Source organism: Haemaphysalis longicornis, unplaced genomic scaffold, assembly GCF_048455015.1.
Source record: "Haemaphysalis longicornis isolate Haplotype H1 unplaced genomic scaffold, Haemaphysalis longicornis Haplotype H1 scaffold_1, whole genome shotgun sequence".
In the NCBI taxonomy this organism is placed as follows: domain Eukaryota; kingdom Metazoa; phylum Arthropoda; class Arachnida; order Ixodida; family Ixodidae; genus Haemaphysalis; species Haemaphysalis longicornis.
Genome location: NW_027526203.1, coordinates 30,428,799 through 30,443,997, shown reverse-complemented (window position 1 = coordinate 30,443,997; position 15,199 = coordinate 30,428,799). Strand labels below are relative to the sequence as shown.

The following is a 15,199-nucleotide window of genomic DNA, read 5'->3' as shown; positions in this document are numbered from 1 at the left end:
TTCCCAGGGTGCAAGTGCTCTTCATTTTCGGGGCGAAGCGCCTTTGGGGCTCGGGCTGTCGGCATCTTCTGTCGTCTCACGTAGTCACGTTCTTCAAACACCGGGACACTCATTTTCCAACACCTCGCGCTAGAATGTAATACCTACTAAAAAGAACACACCGGGACACTCGTTTTCCAAGCCTCCAACTACTTCTTAGCCTATTTGTTAGTATGCTGAGGCGTGTGACCCGAGGAGAACTTATGTACGTCGCTCCGTCATTTATTGGCTTAAATCAGGTTGAGCGAAAGAGACGGCTCCACCGTCTAAGAAAGCGCACGATTGCTTCTCCCGTCAGCGCTTCTCCGGCACCCAATCAGCACGCGCTTTGTGGCAAGAGAGGGACTCACATTCTTTGAATACACTTATACACTGCATGCTTGTCTCCTCCTGGGTTTTACGTGGAGATGGCTCGGAATTCTTTTTTTTTCTGGTGGCGGATGAAAAACGAAAAAGACTTGTTTTGTTAAAAGTTTCAACAAATGCAGCCAGGTAGCAAATTTACCTGTAGTCCGCCACTACGACGCGACTCACAGCCACTGTGCGAGTAGCTACAGTGGTAAAACCCTTAAATTTTTTTGGGTGACGCCAGAGGTATCGCGTACCAGTAGTTTTTTATAATAAAAGGTTTTGGGAAGCCAGACGATCTGAGTCAATGAAGTAGAGTTTATTCGATGACATTGCAAGGCTAGCTAGCGCTGGAGGGTGCTGGTCAGGTTCATGTAGAACTCGTAGTACTTGTGAACTACTGTGGCGCTGAAAATAAATGAAGACAAAAAATGATTCACAACGGTTACATGAAATATGAAACGTCAGTAAATTGAAGCCGGGAAGAAAAAGAGAAATAAGTCATATAATACGATGCGTTGATTTTACCTGCTCAACATCGTGACAACGTGTGCGAAATATCATCTCAGTTTACGCGGGTTTCCACTTTGTGTATAACATGCTAAGCGGGCTTTTTGAGCGTTCGAAGCACTCCCACATGTTAAAGCTGTTCACCCGGACAACTATGGCATGTAGAAAGGATCAACGTTTTTACCACAGAGCAGATTCTTTACTACTCAAGGAACTTTTGTTACCTTGCTATAATAGAATCGGCGCCACCGGCCTTGCGTATAATAATTGCTGGTTTTTGACTTGTGAGCAGCGGCCATTTCGACTTTAACAACTTCGTCTTCAGAGGCAAAGGGGCAAAGAAATACGGGATCAGGGACGATGAAGCTCATCAGCTGTCTTGTTTACTGTAAGCAGTTCCAGCTGTTTTCAGGATTACCATTGATTTCTGAAAACAAGCTGAACTCAACCAATACCAGTTGAATTAAGCTTAGGCAGAGTAGCGCTAATTATAAACAGGTATTCTGTGCTCTCATGCAGGTAAAAAACGAAGCAAGATTATCGGTCAGGAATATCAGCGTTCACTGAGAATTACGTCGGTTGCTTATATATAAGGTGAAAGGCTTACGACAGCAACTTGTCCACACGGTGCACGCTACATTCACCCAACACAGTCGGCGAGAGCCTCGAGGCGACGAGGGCGGGGGCCTACTCACTTGAAGTGCACTCGTCCGGACCTGTCGGCCGGTGCAAGCCAGTGGATCTCGACGTGCTCCTTGTCAGCCCTGCTCTCGTGCGTGGCGGCCGCACATCGGCTCAGAGCCTTGTATCCGGCACCGGGCTGGAAGCGGCCCACTTCCTGGCCCTGCTCGTCCACCGACTTCACCTTGAAGCCTCGGAAGGGCTTGCCCACAGTGTACAGAGTCACTGCACCAGAAAGGCGGAAAGGCTCCACAAAAGCATACAAGGTCGTTCGTTTCACAAAGGGAAGCTCTATTTCGCGTGCGCGTGCTTTCTGTCATTACTGCTGTCATGGTTTAGTTGAGTGCGTGTTAATATTCCCAAATTAAAGGAGAAAATCTGGCAGTCAAACTAATATGCTTCCTACTTTCACGTGGCCTGGAAAATTATTGGAAACAAAAAGTATGTCAGCCACACCTTTACTATAAACCCTGAAGGTTAGCGACATCATCGGTCCCTTGAAGTCGACTGCCGTGATGACACGGACTACAGAGGGCTTGGTGTCATCTCTCCATGACTTCGGCATTACTTAGCTTGCCTTTACATTTGCCTTAACTTTACTACTGTGTGTGTGCTGTGTGTGCGTTCCTGCCCCAGTCAGTTCCTGTGTGTTTATCTGTGTTTGTTTGAGTTTGTAGGGGTTCTTGTGTCTTCGCTTCTTTCGCTCATTTTGGATCATCTCACGTTCATATAGAGTCGGAAGGAAAGCTCGCTGCCAGGCTGACTTCTCTTTAACATTAAGGGGATCCCTCCCTTTTCTCTCTCCAAAAAGTGACCCTTTAAGCGCATGTGCTCAAACAGAAGCCTGAAGAAAGCAAACGATAGGAAGCTTCTTAAATATGTGCGCCTCGGCCCACCGTGGTGGCGCAGGGACTAATCTTGGCGTTCTGACTAACCCCATCTATAAGCATTGCGGAATTCTTCCCTCAGGCGATTGGAGGGAGCAAATGGAGTGAAGGAGGAACTATGAATGCGGCCTTAAGTGTCAGTGCTTTCTAGCCCGAAGACGGGGGTTCATTCAGGCCCGTGCGGCTGTTTCTGTCATGGAAGCGAATGGCGGAAATGGCTAGGAGCCGAGATCGGTACACATTACAAATCGCCGGGTGGTATAATTATTCAATAGCAGTTTACCAAGGCGAGCGTGGTAGGCCGCAAGCACGAAGCTTACGAGGGGCAAACGCCCCCATGTTTTGAACTAATGTCTAGTGTGCGTTAGGAGACCTTTTCATTGACACGATCATTGGCCTCAAAGTCCACCTTGTCCTGGGCCAGCCGGTAAGGAGAGTTCTTGGCGTCCAGGGCATCCGTCTCAGCGTGGACGGGGCGCAGGTCGAATAAGGGGGCACACGTCAACTCCGGCGCCCCGTCAGGAAACGCCATGGTAGCAGCCAAAGAGAGCAGCACTAGGATAGGTAAACTGAGCCGAGCCATGATTTTTCCTGCTGACACACCTGGAAGGACAACAATGATTTGTAACGGCAATAATTAACAGCAGCACGGGAATCGTGGCCGTTCTTTAAAATTTAGTTGGCTAAGACGTGCACAAAGAAAGTTATTTTCGCAGGCCAATGGGAGCGTGGAGGTAATCGGCGAAAGGCTGTCGAGTACAATTTCCTTTCCGCTACTTGGCCGCGTCGCCCCTTTTGTGAGGGAACAATAGCTTCCCCTGTCACACCGAAGTCATTGAAGCGATACCTAATAGCAGCAAGCATTGTCTGGTTGGACGACTGCAGGTCGTTTAACGGCAAGAAGTTCACCTTTTTACTTTAATTTGGGGGCGAAATTCTCAGTGTTGTCGGGTTCAGTACCGCCCGACTTTCATGAAGAATCAGCTGAGGACGGACGACAAAGCTCTGGCTCAAAAAATGAAGGAAGCTCACTCTAATGCGTAAGTCTTCAATTTAGCGAAGCTGTGCGTAACAGTATCGTTTTCCATTTTTTCGCCTCAGGGCCTTGTTTAAGTCTCTCAGCTGTACGAGGGAACACAGCTCGATGTTCGTCTTCCACTATTGCACAGGAGGGTCGCACGTGCGGGCGTTCGGCAGACGTGTCTCACATTGGCTCCGCATATTATGCCATTTTCCGCCGGACCTTTTTCTCCCATCGAATCAAATCTATTGTCAACGTGCAAGGCTTAGTTTACGAAATCTGCAGACACCAAAATTTGGTGAGTCCTCGCATTTTTCGCGAAGTTATCGCCTGTTAAAGTTCGCTGGCGAGGCCGCCCCGCTAAGCCTACTTTAGGCCTAGCTCGACCTCGGCCCAGCGCGCCATGGCGGCCGCTCTTACGGCCACGTCAGCCACTTCTGCCGACTCTACGGCAGACATGGAGTTCGAGGGAACCATAACGAACGCTGGTATGGAACCTACCGAAACGACTGTTGTGCTAAATCACGAGGGAGGCCGAACGCTCGCTATAGTGGCGGGAGAAGAAGCCGCGCCAACGGACAACGACGGCTGGATCACAGCTGGAAGGAAACTACAACGCCGGCACGCCGAGGAGCCCGCAGGTAAGCCAGTCCTTACACCGGCAGCCTCGCAGCATAAGAGTAACTCGCGTTTCGCGAGGCAGGTGACCGCTAGAATTAGCAAGGCAGCTCGCATGCCCGTGTCACTACCGAAACAAGAGATCAAGATCATTGTCCGGCCACGTGGCGGGCTACACGTAGCCCGAACGGAGGCCACTCGCCTCATGACGGCCATCATTACGGCCGCGGGAATCACTATTCAGGAGTCTAAGATAGACACCATATGCACAAACCCTACCCAGAAAATTATCATTGTTAGCACGCCCAGTGAAGATCGCGCTCGGAAATACGTGCAAGTTAAGCGGCTGCAGATAGGGAACGTGGAGTATGAAACTTTCGCGTACGTCTCAGCTCCCAACGGAACCGCGAAAGGTGTGATCAGAGGCATCGACCTCTCGGAAACACACCAAGATCTACAGGATAATATTGTAAATGAAACGAACCCACTAGCTCTTGAAGCTCATAGGATCGGAAACACTACAACCATTATTGTAGCGTTCGAAGGAACTAAAGTCCCTAACACCGTAAAGTACGGCGCCATGATTGTGCGCTGCAGCCTTTATAGACAACACCACGAAGTTTGCCGCTGTTGCGGTAAATTAGGACACCGGGCAGATGTTTGCCCATACCCAGAGACTAAAGTGTGCTTTGCGTGTAGGAAGCCTAACCCAGATCAAGCGCACGAAGCCACGTGCAAACCCCGCTGTAAGCTATGCAACGGGGCTCACCCAACTGGCACCACGGGTTGCCGCAACAGATATAAGATGCCCCACGTCGTAACTCAATGACGCTGGGAGAAGGAACAGCAAAGGTCGGTTACTAAGAAACAGATGCCACAGCCGACAGTGGAAAATTTTCCACACCTGCAGCCGAAAGCCCGCGAAAACACAGAAAGGGCGAACGTCAGCGCTGACGTGAGAGCAGCTGCAGGCAACGGCGTGGAGAGCAATAAGAACAGCCAAGCAACGCCGTGCACAGGCAATACATGGGCCACGGTGGCTAATGGAACTACGGCTCCTCGCTCTAACAACAACGCCTCGGATCCTCGAGTCAGACAGCTCGAGGCGGAATTACAGCAAATGCGCGGAGAGAATTCTCGCCTGCGGGAAAGAATGGCGGAACAAGACAGCCTCATCCAGGAGTTGAACCGCAAGGTCGAGATGCTCCTGATCGGCGAACACAGGCAAATGCCCCAGCCTCAGGCTTTCCAAACACTACCACCCCCGAGAACGGCCTTGCCGGAACCCATCGTGGAGGCTTTGCCCAAACACAGTCCTACCCCCACCTATACTACGACAGTAGATAGCTCCCCGGAAGAGATTATAGAAGATATGTCTGAGCCTAGGGCGAAACGAAGGGCCTTAAAGGCCAAGAAACGCGCACTACGACGCATTAACGAACGATCCAATTGGCAGGATGAAGACTCTGACAAGCAGGCTGAGTCAATCAACAAGCGGCTCTCAACCATAGAAGCCACAATGGCAGACATGGTCGTCAAATTCACCAACCTGGAGGCCCGGGCGCCGTCCTCAAACATGGAGGCCCGGTTTGCAAGCATGGAAAAGGTCCTCAATTTAATAGAGAAGAACTTAATGGCACCACAGCAACGAACAACCAGTCAACCGTAATGACCAGGACCCCGCCAACGGAATTGATAATATGGCAATGGAACATGAACGGTACTCACGGAAAGAAGGCAGTGCTCATTCAAGCCATCAAACACGCTACAAGACAACCGGACATAATCCTCCTGCAAGAGACACACTGTGAAGTCTCCCCGAAGATACCAGGGTACCGCTCCTACGCTACCTCAGTTCCCAAGTCCACAGAGAAGTGGGCCCGGTCAAGAGGGGGAGTCTGTACCCTGGTAAAGAAGGGAATAGTATACTTGGAGCGCGACCTCAAGCATACGACGAACACCGAACATCTTACGATTGAAGTGGTCGTCGGCAAGAGGAACAGGAAGCACAAGGAGCACATCTACATCACTAATATCTACACCAAGCCTAAGTACTCATCACAGCGCTACGGCACCCTTATTCGCAAGATCAAGCAGCTTGCGGGGGACAACACTACATTGATCTGTGGCGACTTCAATGCTCAACACACCACATGGGGCTACCAGCGCACGACGGCGAAGGGCCGGAACCTCCTAGAGGAGACCCAGGACGCCGACTACCACCTCATCAATGACATATCCACTCCTACCAGGCACGGCACGTCCGTACAACGGGACACCAACCCCGACCTGGCTTTCAGCAACAACACGAAAGTGCGGTGGCGAAACACCCTGGAGACACTCGGCAGTGACCATTGTGTAATCGAGATCATTATCCCTCTCAACAGTCACGTTGCCCCTCCCCGAACACAGAAACTCACGGACTGGAACAGGTTCCGTACCAACCTGGAGACCATTCCCGACCACATCGACGACATAGAAGAGTGGACGAAGGCACTACTCACCGAGGTCCAGCGAGCTACCACGGAGCTAGAGACGACGGACGACATGCCCAACATGGACAGCCGGCTAGCGCACTTACTTGAGGAACGGAACTCACTAAAGCGAAGATGGAAGAGTCAGCGGCATAACCGCAAGCTCCGCAAGCGCATAGCCCTACTCAACCGAGAAATTGAAAAGCACTGTGCCGTGCTGTGTCGCCAACAATGGCATGCGATCTGTCAGGAGGCAGACGGTCAAATACATAAGAGTCGCACATGGCACTTACTCCGTTACCTGCTGGACGACAGTAAAACCAAGGGCACGCAACAACACACCCTGGCACGTACCTTACTTAAAGCTCGAAAAGAGCTAGGTGACGACGAGGTGTGCAAGCGCCTCAACGACAAGTATCTACCGGCAACGCCACCCTCTTCTCTGCCGAGTTACACGGGCGGCTCCAACCCTAAGCTCGACACAGACATTGAAGAATGGGAGGTACGAGCGGTCTTACAGAAGATCAACAGCAAGTCCGCGGCGGGACCCGACTGTGTCTCTAACAAGGCGCTACGCAACCTCAGCGACGGGGCGATCACAGCACTCACAAAGTTCTTCAATCACTGCTGGCGAAACGGAGCCTTACCCCGCAAGTGGAAAGAGGCACGGACAGTACTCATCCCCAAGCCCGGCAAACCACCAAGCATCGAGAACCTTCGCCCGATTTCACTAACATCGTGTATTGGCAAGGCCCTCGAGCACGTGCTGCTCAACCGGTGGCAAGACTACCTGGAAGAGAACAACCTCTACCCGGATACCATGCTGGGATTCCGGGCAGGGCTGAGCACACAGGACGCCATGCTCCTCATCAAGCACGAGATCATTGACAAACTGTCGACGACCACAAGCCCCATGGACAACCGGGCCATACTCGGTCTCAATTTGAAGAGTGCCTTCGACACCATCCACCACTCGGCGATTCTACAGCAAGTCTCCCACCTCAACATGGGAGAACGCACATTCAACTACATCAAGGACTTCCTCACAGCCCGTACCACCACCATCGTGGCAGGGGATCTGGAGCTATCGACCAAGACGTTGGGGAGCATAGGCACACCGCAGGGGGCCGTGATCTCGCCGACGCTGTTCAACCTAGTAATGATTGGAGTGGCCGAACGCTTCCGCGCCCTCCCGAAAGTCAAACACACGATCTATGCCGATGATATCACCCTCTGGGTGACGGGTGGCAGTGACGGCGAGATCGAGGCGTCCCTGCAGCAAGCCATCGACGTCGTTGAAGACCAACTGCAAGGCACGGGCCTCCAGTGCTCCCCAGCCAAGTCAGAACTGCTCGTACTACTGCCACGCCGCAAGTTCAGATCCGACAGCGCACCTGACATACAGCTCCATGCGGGTGACGGTACTACCATCCCAAGAGTCAGCACCTTGCGTGTCCTGGGCCTCCACATCGAAGAGCTACGCTACAACGGCCACACCGTTAAGCTACTGGATTCCAAGGTCTCCAGAGCCATAAGCTTAATTAAGAAGATTTCAACCAAATACGCTGGCATGAGAGAGCACAACCTGCTCAAACTCGTACAGTCTTTCGCCATCAGCCACCTGGCCTATGTCGCGGCCTTTCATGACTGGACCGACCTCGAGCGTAGAAAGCTGAAAGCGCTCATACGCAAGGCACACAAAGCTGCACTTGGTCTTTACAACCACACTAATAATGAACGGCTCCTTGAGCTAGGTGTGCATAATACACTAGGCGAGATAGTCGAGGCGCAGCAAAACACGCAGCTTACACGTCTCGCGCAGACCCGAACGGGCAGGGCAATACTACAAAGGATAGGATATCAACCGAGGCTGCAGGAAGGTAGGGACTGGCTGCCGCTTCCGCGGGACCTACTACGCAAGCTGCAGGTCGCCCCACTTCCCGGCCACATGAGTCCAGGGGAGAACAACGAAAGACGGCTCGCTCGAGCGCGGGCACTTACAACCACTCACTCCAACGACACCGGGGCCTTCTATGTGGACGTGGCCAGGTACCCGGACCGCAAGAACACGTACGCCGCCGCCGTCGTCGCAGCCACCACCGGTGAGCTCTACACGGCCGGCAGCATCGTGGCATCATCCACTGAACAAGCGGAAGAGCTGGCCATCGCGCTGGCTCTCTCCAACCCTAACTGCACCACCGTCCTCAGCGACTCCCGGACGGCCGTCCTGCGTTTCGCCGAGAACAAGGTGCACCCGAGTGTTGTGAGGGTATGCGGGGCCCTACGGTCATCACAGACAACGGTGTGCATCAAGTGGTTCCCAGCCCACATGGGCACAGTGGGACCCGAAACGAACCGCAACGAGGACGCGGACCGGATGGCGAGTGCGCTCACTAGACGCAACGCCGGCTCGGTCTCCCCTGCTCCAGTGGACGATCACGACAACGAAGGTGAAGACTTCAACCCGATTACTACGTACGGGGAGGTACTGAAGTGCTTCCGGGACTCCCGGAGACGATACCCTGGGCCTCACTCGAACCTCTCTAGGCAAGAGGCAGTACTGTTCAGACAATTACAAGTGCGTGCGACGTGGACCCCTGTATGGGCGAAACACGTCCACCCCGAACTACAGCCGAGTGACATGTGTGTGCTGTGCAGTGCTAGTCGCGCTACTATGGCGCACATGCTATGGACATGTGCTGTGACTCCGGACCCAACAGACGCGCTTCCACCCCATCTTGCTCGTGCGGTGGGCAAGGAAGACTTAGACTCTCAACGGGGAGCCGTCCAGTTCGCGATGGAGGCCCTTCAACGCCAGCAGTCATAGATGCTGCCTCCCCTACAGGAGGCTGGTATCTGCGACTAATTTAGCCGGCCAATAAAGATGTTCTCTCTCTCTCTATTGCACACGGTTATGCACTGAATGTGACCTTATGGCGTTCCTTTGTGGCGCGCGCTTATCGCCGAGGCGGCGGCCTCCTCGCCTTCCTACACCACGTCCAGCGCACGGATTTCGCGCCCGTCTCCTTACCCTCCTCACCTAAATATCCCCTGCCGCTTATTTCTCCCCGTTATCGAGCCGCTGCTAAGTGCCGGGCGCTTGCGGGAGGGGGTGTGGTTTGACTGCTAGCGCTCAAGGGCAAAACTGGTCACCCCGCGAGTACTGCCCGGGGAAGCGTAGCTTAGCTCGCGCTAAAAAATATCAAAGTGGTGCAGGATGTCGGGACACACGCAAGAGGTTCCGTAAAGGGACCCGTAACAAGAAAGTTTTAGTGCAACGGCCAGCGTACGCAACGCTAGGGGCGGCGGGTACCTTGACCCAACTGGGCATACCTCAATTAATTCCGCGGTGAGGGGCGGCTCACCTCGGCCGGCACGCACTTCAATTACGGTGACGGGTGATTTTCGTAGCAGTACCTGCCCTCCTCACCGCAGAGTACCCTAGCCGTTATGTTAAACCTCTCTACTGCTTCTAACTAACGCTAAACTGACTCGTGTGAGAGAGACACAACTCAGAATCCGCCATCGCTCTAGACAGGCGATTCTTTTATTCGTGGAACTGTGCTGGAACAACGGTGAGCACTCATTGAACAATTTTCGAACTTTTGCTGCTAGACTACTTTTAATTCGCGGGTTTTTGCCCAGACTGCAACGAACCCTTTGCAATGCAAGAGCTTGTTTTTGCGCGCGTTTATTTATTCATTTATTTTTACTCCAAATACCTACAACGCCCGTTGGGCATTTTTGCTGGGAGTTAATTAGTAATCACAAAAACAACAAGTAGTCATGCAAATGCAAGCTGGGAATGGGAATACAGGTTTGCCTCGGTATTTAGAATACAGCAGAACATAGCACAGAACATAATTCAAAACATAGCAAAGAATATATGATGAACAGCAACAAAATCAAACATTAGCACACAGGAAATACTTTTAAGAGGAAGCAAACATTTGGTGAGCGCACAATTTCATTTCGGAGCATGTTCAAATCGTTAATTGCATTTGGAAAGAAGGAATACTTAGATACATTGATATACATTGATGCGGCACTGGTGCGGTTTAATTTTTTTATAAATTATCTGCTCATGACGACACGTAATTCGGCGTTTTTAGGTAAGTATTTTGGTTAATTCTAGTTAATCATAGCTTAATGTTATAGAGAAGCTTGTGTCTGCACATTTTTATTCGCAAGCATAATGTTTGCCACCCTGAGTTATCTCGGATGACAGAGCTTCTTAAGTCAAAATTGAATTTACCTGTAACCAATCAAGCTGCACGCTTCTCTACCTTTTTCAAGTGTTCTTTCAACAGCCCCGTAAACGGGTCCCACACTGTGCACGCATATTCCGAAATAGGCCTAACGTTGGTGAAAGAAAGTGTTTCTTTTAGTGATTTAGGGGAATGTTTGAAATTTCTCTGAAAAAAAGTACAAGAGCCGGGAAGCTGTTGCAGCTGTTGCGTGAATATGGTGTGTTTAATTTAATTTTGAGTTTATTGCTACATCCACATAAATGCCTCCTTTTACACTTTGTAATACATCATTGTTTAAAAGATAGCTACATTGCAGTGATTTTTCAATTAGTAAACGTTACATAGTAGCATTTAGCTATGTTTAAATTCGTCTGCCATTGCGCACACAAATCGGAGGCTTATAATAAATCTGCTCGTAATGCACGTGAATCACCGACACTATTGACAGGGTAGTACAAGACTCAATCATCGAAGTACAATCTAACATTTGACCGGATACCATTGGTTAGTACAAAGGGTGGGGACAAGTCGGCGTACAAGTTCAGATGGGTTACTGACATGGATCGAAAAAACAACTTCCAACAATATCATCATTTTAGTCTAATTGCGAATGGTTTGAGCTGAACAATATCAGTATATTTGTTTCAAAATATTGAGCCCTCGAAATGGCTAGTTTGAACAAGACGACCCCTAATAACGGTTGTTTGCCACCACTTCATCTCTCGCTACCGTGTGTTCGCATGAACGAGCCATGGCTACAGTTTCTAGTGTCGCTTTGTCGAAAAAGCAAATACATTGATCCAGTTAGGGAAGTTGCCTTTCTTGTTATGTCCCCATTATGTGATATCGTTGTCAATGGAGTGCGCTCGCCGATCCCTTATTTCTAGTTTCTTTCACGCACGGGCAGTTCTTGTTTATATTAATGGTTGTATTCGAGATATCGTAATCTCATTGTTCGTAATCTTCCTGGTATTGCTGCTAAATTGAAGCTCTAAAGGAGCGAGTAAAAAACTTCAACTTCGGTCCCTATTTTCTTAGGTTCGTATGGGTAAATGCCATTCACCAAATAATGTAAACTTCAATAAATAATTCTCTGAACCTCACCTCAGCTCACTGACATGACGCTTTTTATAAAGGAAATATCAGCATATTTCATTCCATCAGCAACGCAGGCTTGACTTTGCCTTAGCAAGGTTAACCAGAAAAAGCCTAGGTAAAAAAAAGAGGCTATTCAGGCAATTTAGCTACCACTGGTGTCCAAAAAATGTATTCGCAATTGCGACATTTCAAAGTGTAGGACGACGTCTTGCATTGTGTGTGTCCCCGGCGCAAGGCGTCCGTAAACGTTTTTCGTAACATACCTAATGTGCAGTAATATGTGCGCTTTCTTTAAAGAGAAATGGTTGCTGTATAGGAGTAACTCGATATATAGGAGAAATTCTGGTGAATAATCTTTGATAACACATTACCCTCCAGTTTTCTTCTTTCGTGGAAATGATTCATTCCGGTACCATGCACGCAAGCAGATTCAATGATGTTTTTTTGTACATTCGTAATGGTAAGCTGCACCGGACATAAACTCGCACTGATCTGCACTTCACTATATCTAGCGTTTACGTGCGGTACATTGCGCGTTGCCTTCGTATAAATTAACCAGACATAATTTAATTCAAATAACTTCATGCTGTTTCGTAGCCTGCCTCTTCAGCATTATACACATCAAGTAAAGGTAAATGTGTCGAACTGCAGGATTTATACCATTATAGTTTAGTGCAGCAACTGAAATCAACTTGGGTAGTGACGTATGAACAGACATGCAGCAACGCTTTCTTTACCAAGGTAAGAAAATCGCACTATGTAAAACAAACTAAATAGCACAAAAATGCTGTCCACAAGCTGAACAGGGTGCTCACCGATCACGCGATGGAAGCCGTCTAGCTGCTCTTCGCGGCCGCAACGGTCTGGCTATCACCGGATATCGTTAGTATTGATAGCTAGTAGGAGTGTGACGTTTTTCCCACGCATATAGCTTGCAGCACTTTAATGCCGCTCCCAGAGCCGATAGCTCGTTGCACAGGGCTGATTGAAATAAGCCCAAGGCGATGTTCGTATTGTCTGAACTGGGCGACGCAATACCATTGTATTCGTGTCGGCCCTGGGTATTGTCTTCAGTGAGAAATCTATTGTTCCAAGATGCATTTTACTGAAGAATTACATTAACAGATATGCTTAAACGGTGACAATAGTTGACGCCCCCGCCAGGTATTGCGGTATGCACCGAAAACTAGATGTGAAAAGCATGATTCTGCCGGTGAACACTGAACGCCGCGAAAGAACGCCCTAGTAAAAACGAAGATAGAAAGAAATAGAGAAAGGAGTGACGTCTGGATGATGAACGGAATGTGGTGCGGTAGACCGCCATGACAGTTCATTCTTCTGTATCCGTGCCCGTCTCCCACGTGGCCGTTTATAGCAGCGAAGTCCGATTTTATCATCCGGGATTTCATCAGCGTGGAGTTCGTGGTGCAGCTAAGAAATATTTACTTTTATGTTTTCTAAAATGTTCAAAGTAACGACTGGTCCCATAAATTCTTATTAAGCAAAATAACTAATCTAAGCAAATATGTAGGCGTGTTTATTTTGTATTTCAACGGCCGAACTCGACTCTCCTCCCGCGCTCCCCTACGGCCTTCCGAAAACTGGCTCGGCGCATGAGAGTTTCTCTAACGCGCAGTTGGAGGGGCTGACCGCGCGAGGGCAGCACCACCTCACTGCCAGCTCTGCGTCGCGGCGTCTCCGCGCAAGACAAGAGCAAGGCAGCTGGAGTGTCGATAACATAAGCAGTGAGCTTTCGCGGTGCATTTCCTCATGAAACGGGGCAGTTAGTGTAACCGATATGGCTAAGATTTGTTGTTCTGGTAAATAAACGATATATACGCCAGGCTGTTGTCTACGCAAATAAGATCAGAGCAACGTTGTTCGCGTATGCATTATATCTGCTTGCAACATTCCTGACTTGAGGCGCACCATGACCCATAAAGTTTTATTTTATGGCCAGCTTTATACAATTTTGGGAAACAAGCATATCCCCTATGACTATACCTGAATAAAAAAGCAACACACCCCACAAGAACTGCCTAATGTAGACGTGTAAAACGCAAGAAATTACACCATGTACGAAGGAGGATGACAGAGGCAAGCGCTAGTTCAAACTAGCATTTAAAGGGACACTGAAGTGAATTTGTCAAGCTCCCGTTTTTGCTTGCACTGCGTAGACTGGCTCAAATTAGCACACTTTTCATCGTTTATTCGGTTGACAAATCGGTAATTATTTTACAAAGTGCGAAAGAAGAGAAACTACCATGCGCGGTTTGCGGCGGCCGCACCAACTAAAGCTGTGACGTTAGGAGGAGCGGGCACCGTGATTGGACGATGCCCAAGGTGAGCAACTAAACAAGTTTCGGTTTCGGTTTCGGTTCTGCAAAACACAACCGTTGGCGTTGTTGGATGGGCATTTTCAATAACTCAGTAATCATCGTACCGCGCTTCTGCCATATTGTCCGCTGTAAAAATGCATAAAGATAAGCCTCCTAGGACGGATTGGAATCGTAGCATTCACTAGCCAAAACCTACGCAGTGCATGAACGCCCTCCGCGTACCCGCGGACGCCCAAATGTCATGCGCTTTTCCCCCATATTTGGAGCTTGCCTCCCTCATGCCTGTGTCGTAAAAAGCGTGTTCGCACCAGGCCAAGGGTCTGTTCATTCTGGCCTGTGCCCACTGCCTGCAAGCAGTCGGTGCTTATGGCAACAGCACGCCAACGAGAACTCGCTAGCGCGCCAGTGCCAGCCTGCGCGCGTTTTGTGAACTAGTTCGTGGAGCCATGAACGTTGCGGCCCAAAAAAAAGGTGAACTCAATATAGAAAACATCGGCGGAAAACGAAAAAGTTAACTTACAAAAAAAAAAAAAGCACGCACCCGTGGGGATTCGAACTCGTGACTTGCAAAGTGCTTGCGGTGGCATACCTAGCAACCCAGACCGCTCGGCCACGGAGCGGGCTCCGCTGGCATTGGTAATACAGGGTATATATTGTATAACCAGTTTACACTTTTCTTTAGTTTTAGCATTTCAAGCATCTTAGGTGACTATTCGTTGTATTGCGCTCGTGCAGTAAGCGTCGCCTGAGTTTCCGCAACAGCTCACGTCTAGCAATTGCATTTCGTAGACGGAAAAGCGTTCGCAGATGCGTAGTCGTGCTGCTGACCGCTGTGCTTGTTCGCCCAGCGCAAAAAAGTGCTTCCCGCACCCTAGTTTTACGCTGTACGGTAAAAATATCAGTTGATTTTATTTCCGTAGTACCTATATTGACT

The 15,199-nt window shown here is 49.7% G+C and overlaps 1 protein-coding gene and 1 long non-coding RNA gene across 2 annotated transcripts; both read right to left on the bottom strand.

Annotated features, from left to right (window-relative positions):
* Nucleotides 1-685: 685 nt before the first annotated feature.
* On the bottom strand, nt 686-2,804 carry LOC144161948 (putative ferric-chelate reductase 1 homolog). Its single transcript, XM_077692525.1, has 3 exons — nt 2,786-2,804; nt 1,593-1,803; nt 686-795 (listed from the first exon to the last, which is right to left on the bottom strand). Exons 1-3 carry the CDS (start codon nt 2,802-2,804, stop codon nt 732-734), a joined length of 294 nt encoding a protein of 97 aa, XP_077548651.1. The 3' UTR covers nt 686-731.
* A 25-nt stretch (nt 2,805-2,829) lies between these two features.
* Nucleotides 2,830-12,775, bottom strand: LOC144161852 (uncharacterized). Its single transcript, XR_013320519.1, has 2 exons — nt 12,742-12,775; nt 2,830-3,068 (listed from the first exon to the last, which is right to left on the bottom strand). It is a non-coding gene; the product is annotated as an uncharacterized LOC144161852 (long non-coding RNA).
* Nucleotides 12,776-15,199: the final 2,424 nt, after the last annotated feature.

Excerpts from the sequence above, each read along its gene's own strand:
- LOC144161948 (XM_077692525.1), bottom strand. Across the intron at positions 796-1,592 it reads TCCGGACGAGTGCACTTCAA|CGCCACAGTAGTTCACAAGT; the intron begins GTGAGTAGGCCC and ends ATTTATTTTCAG.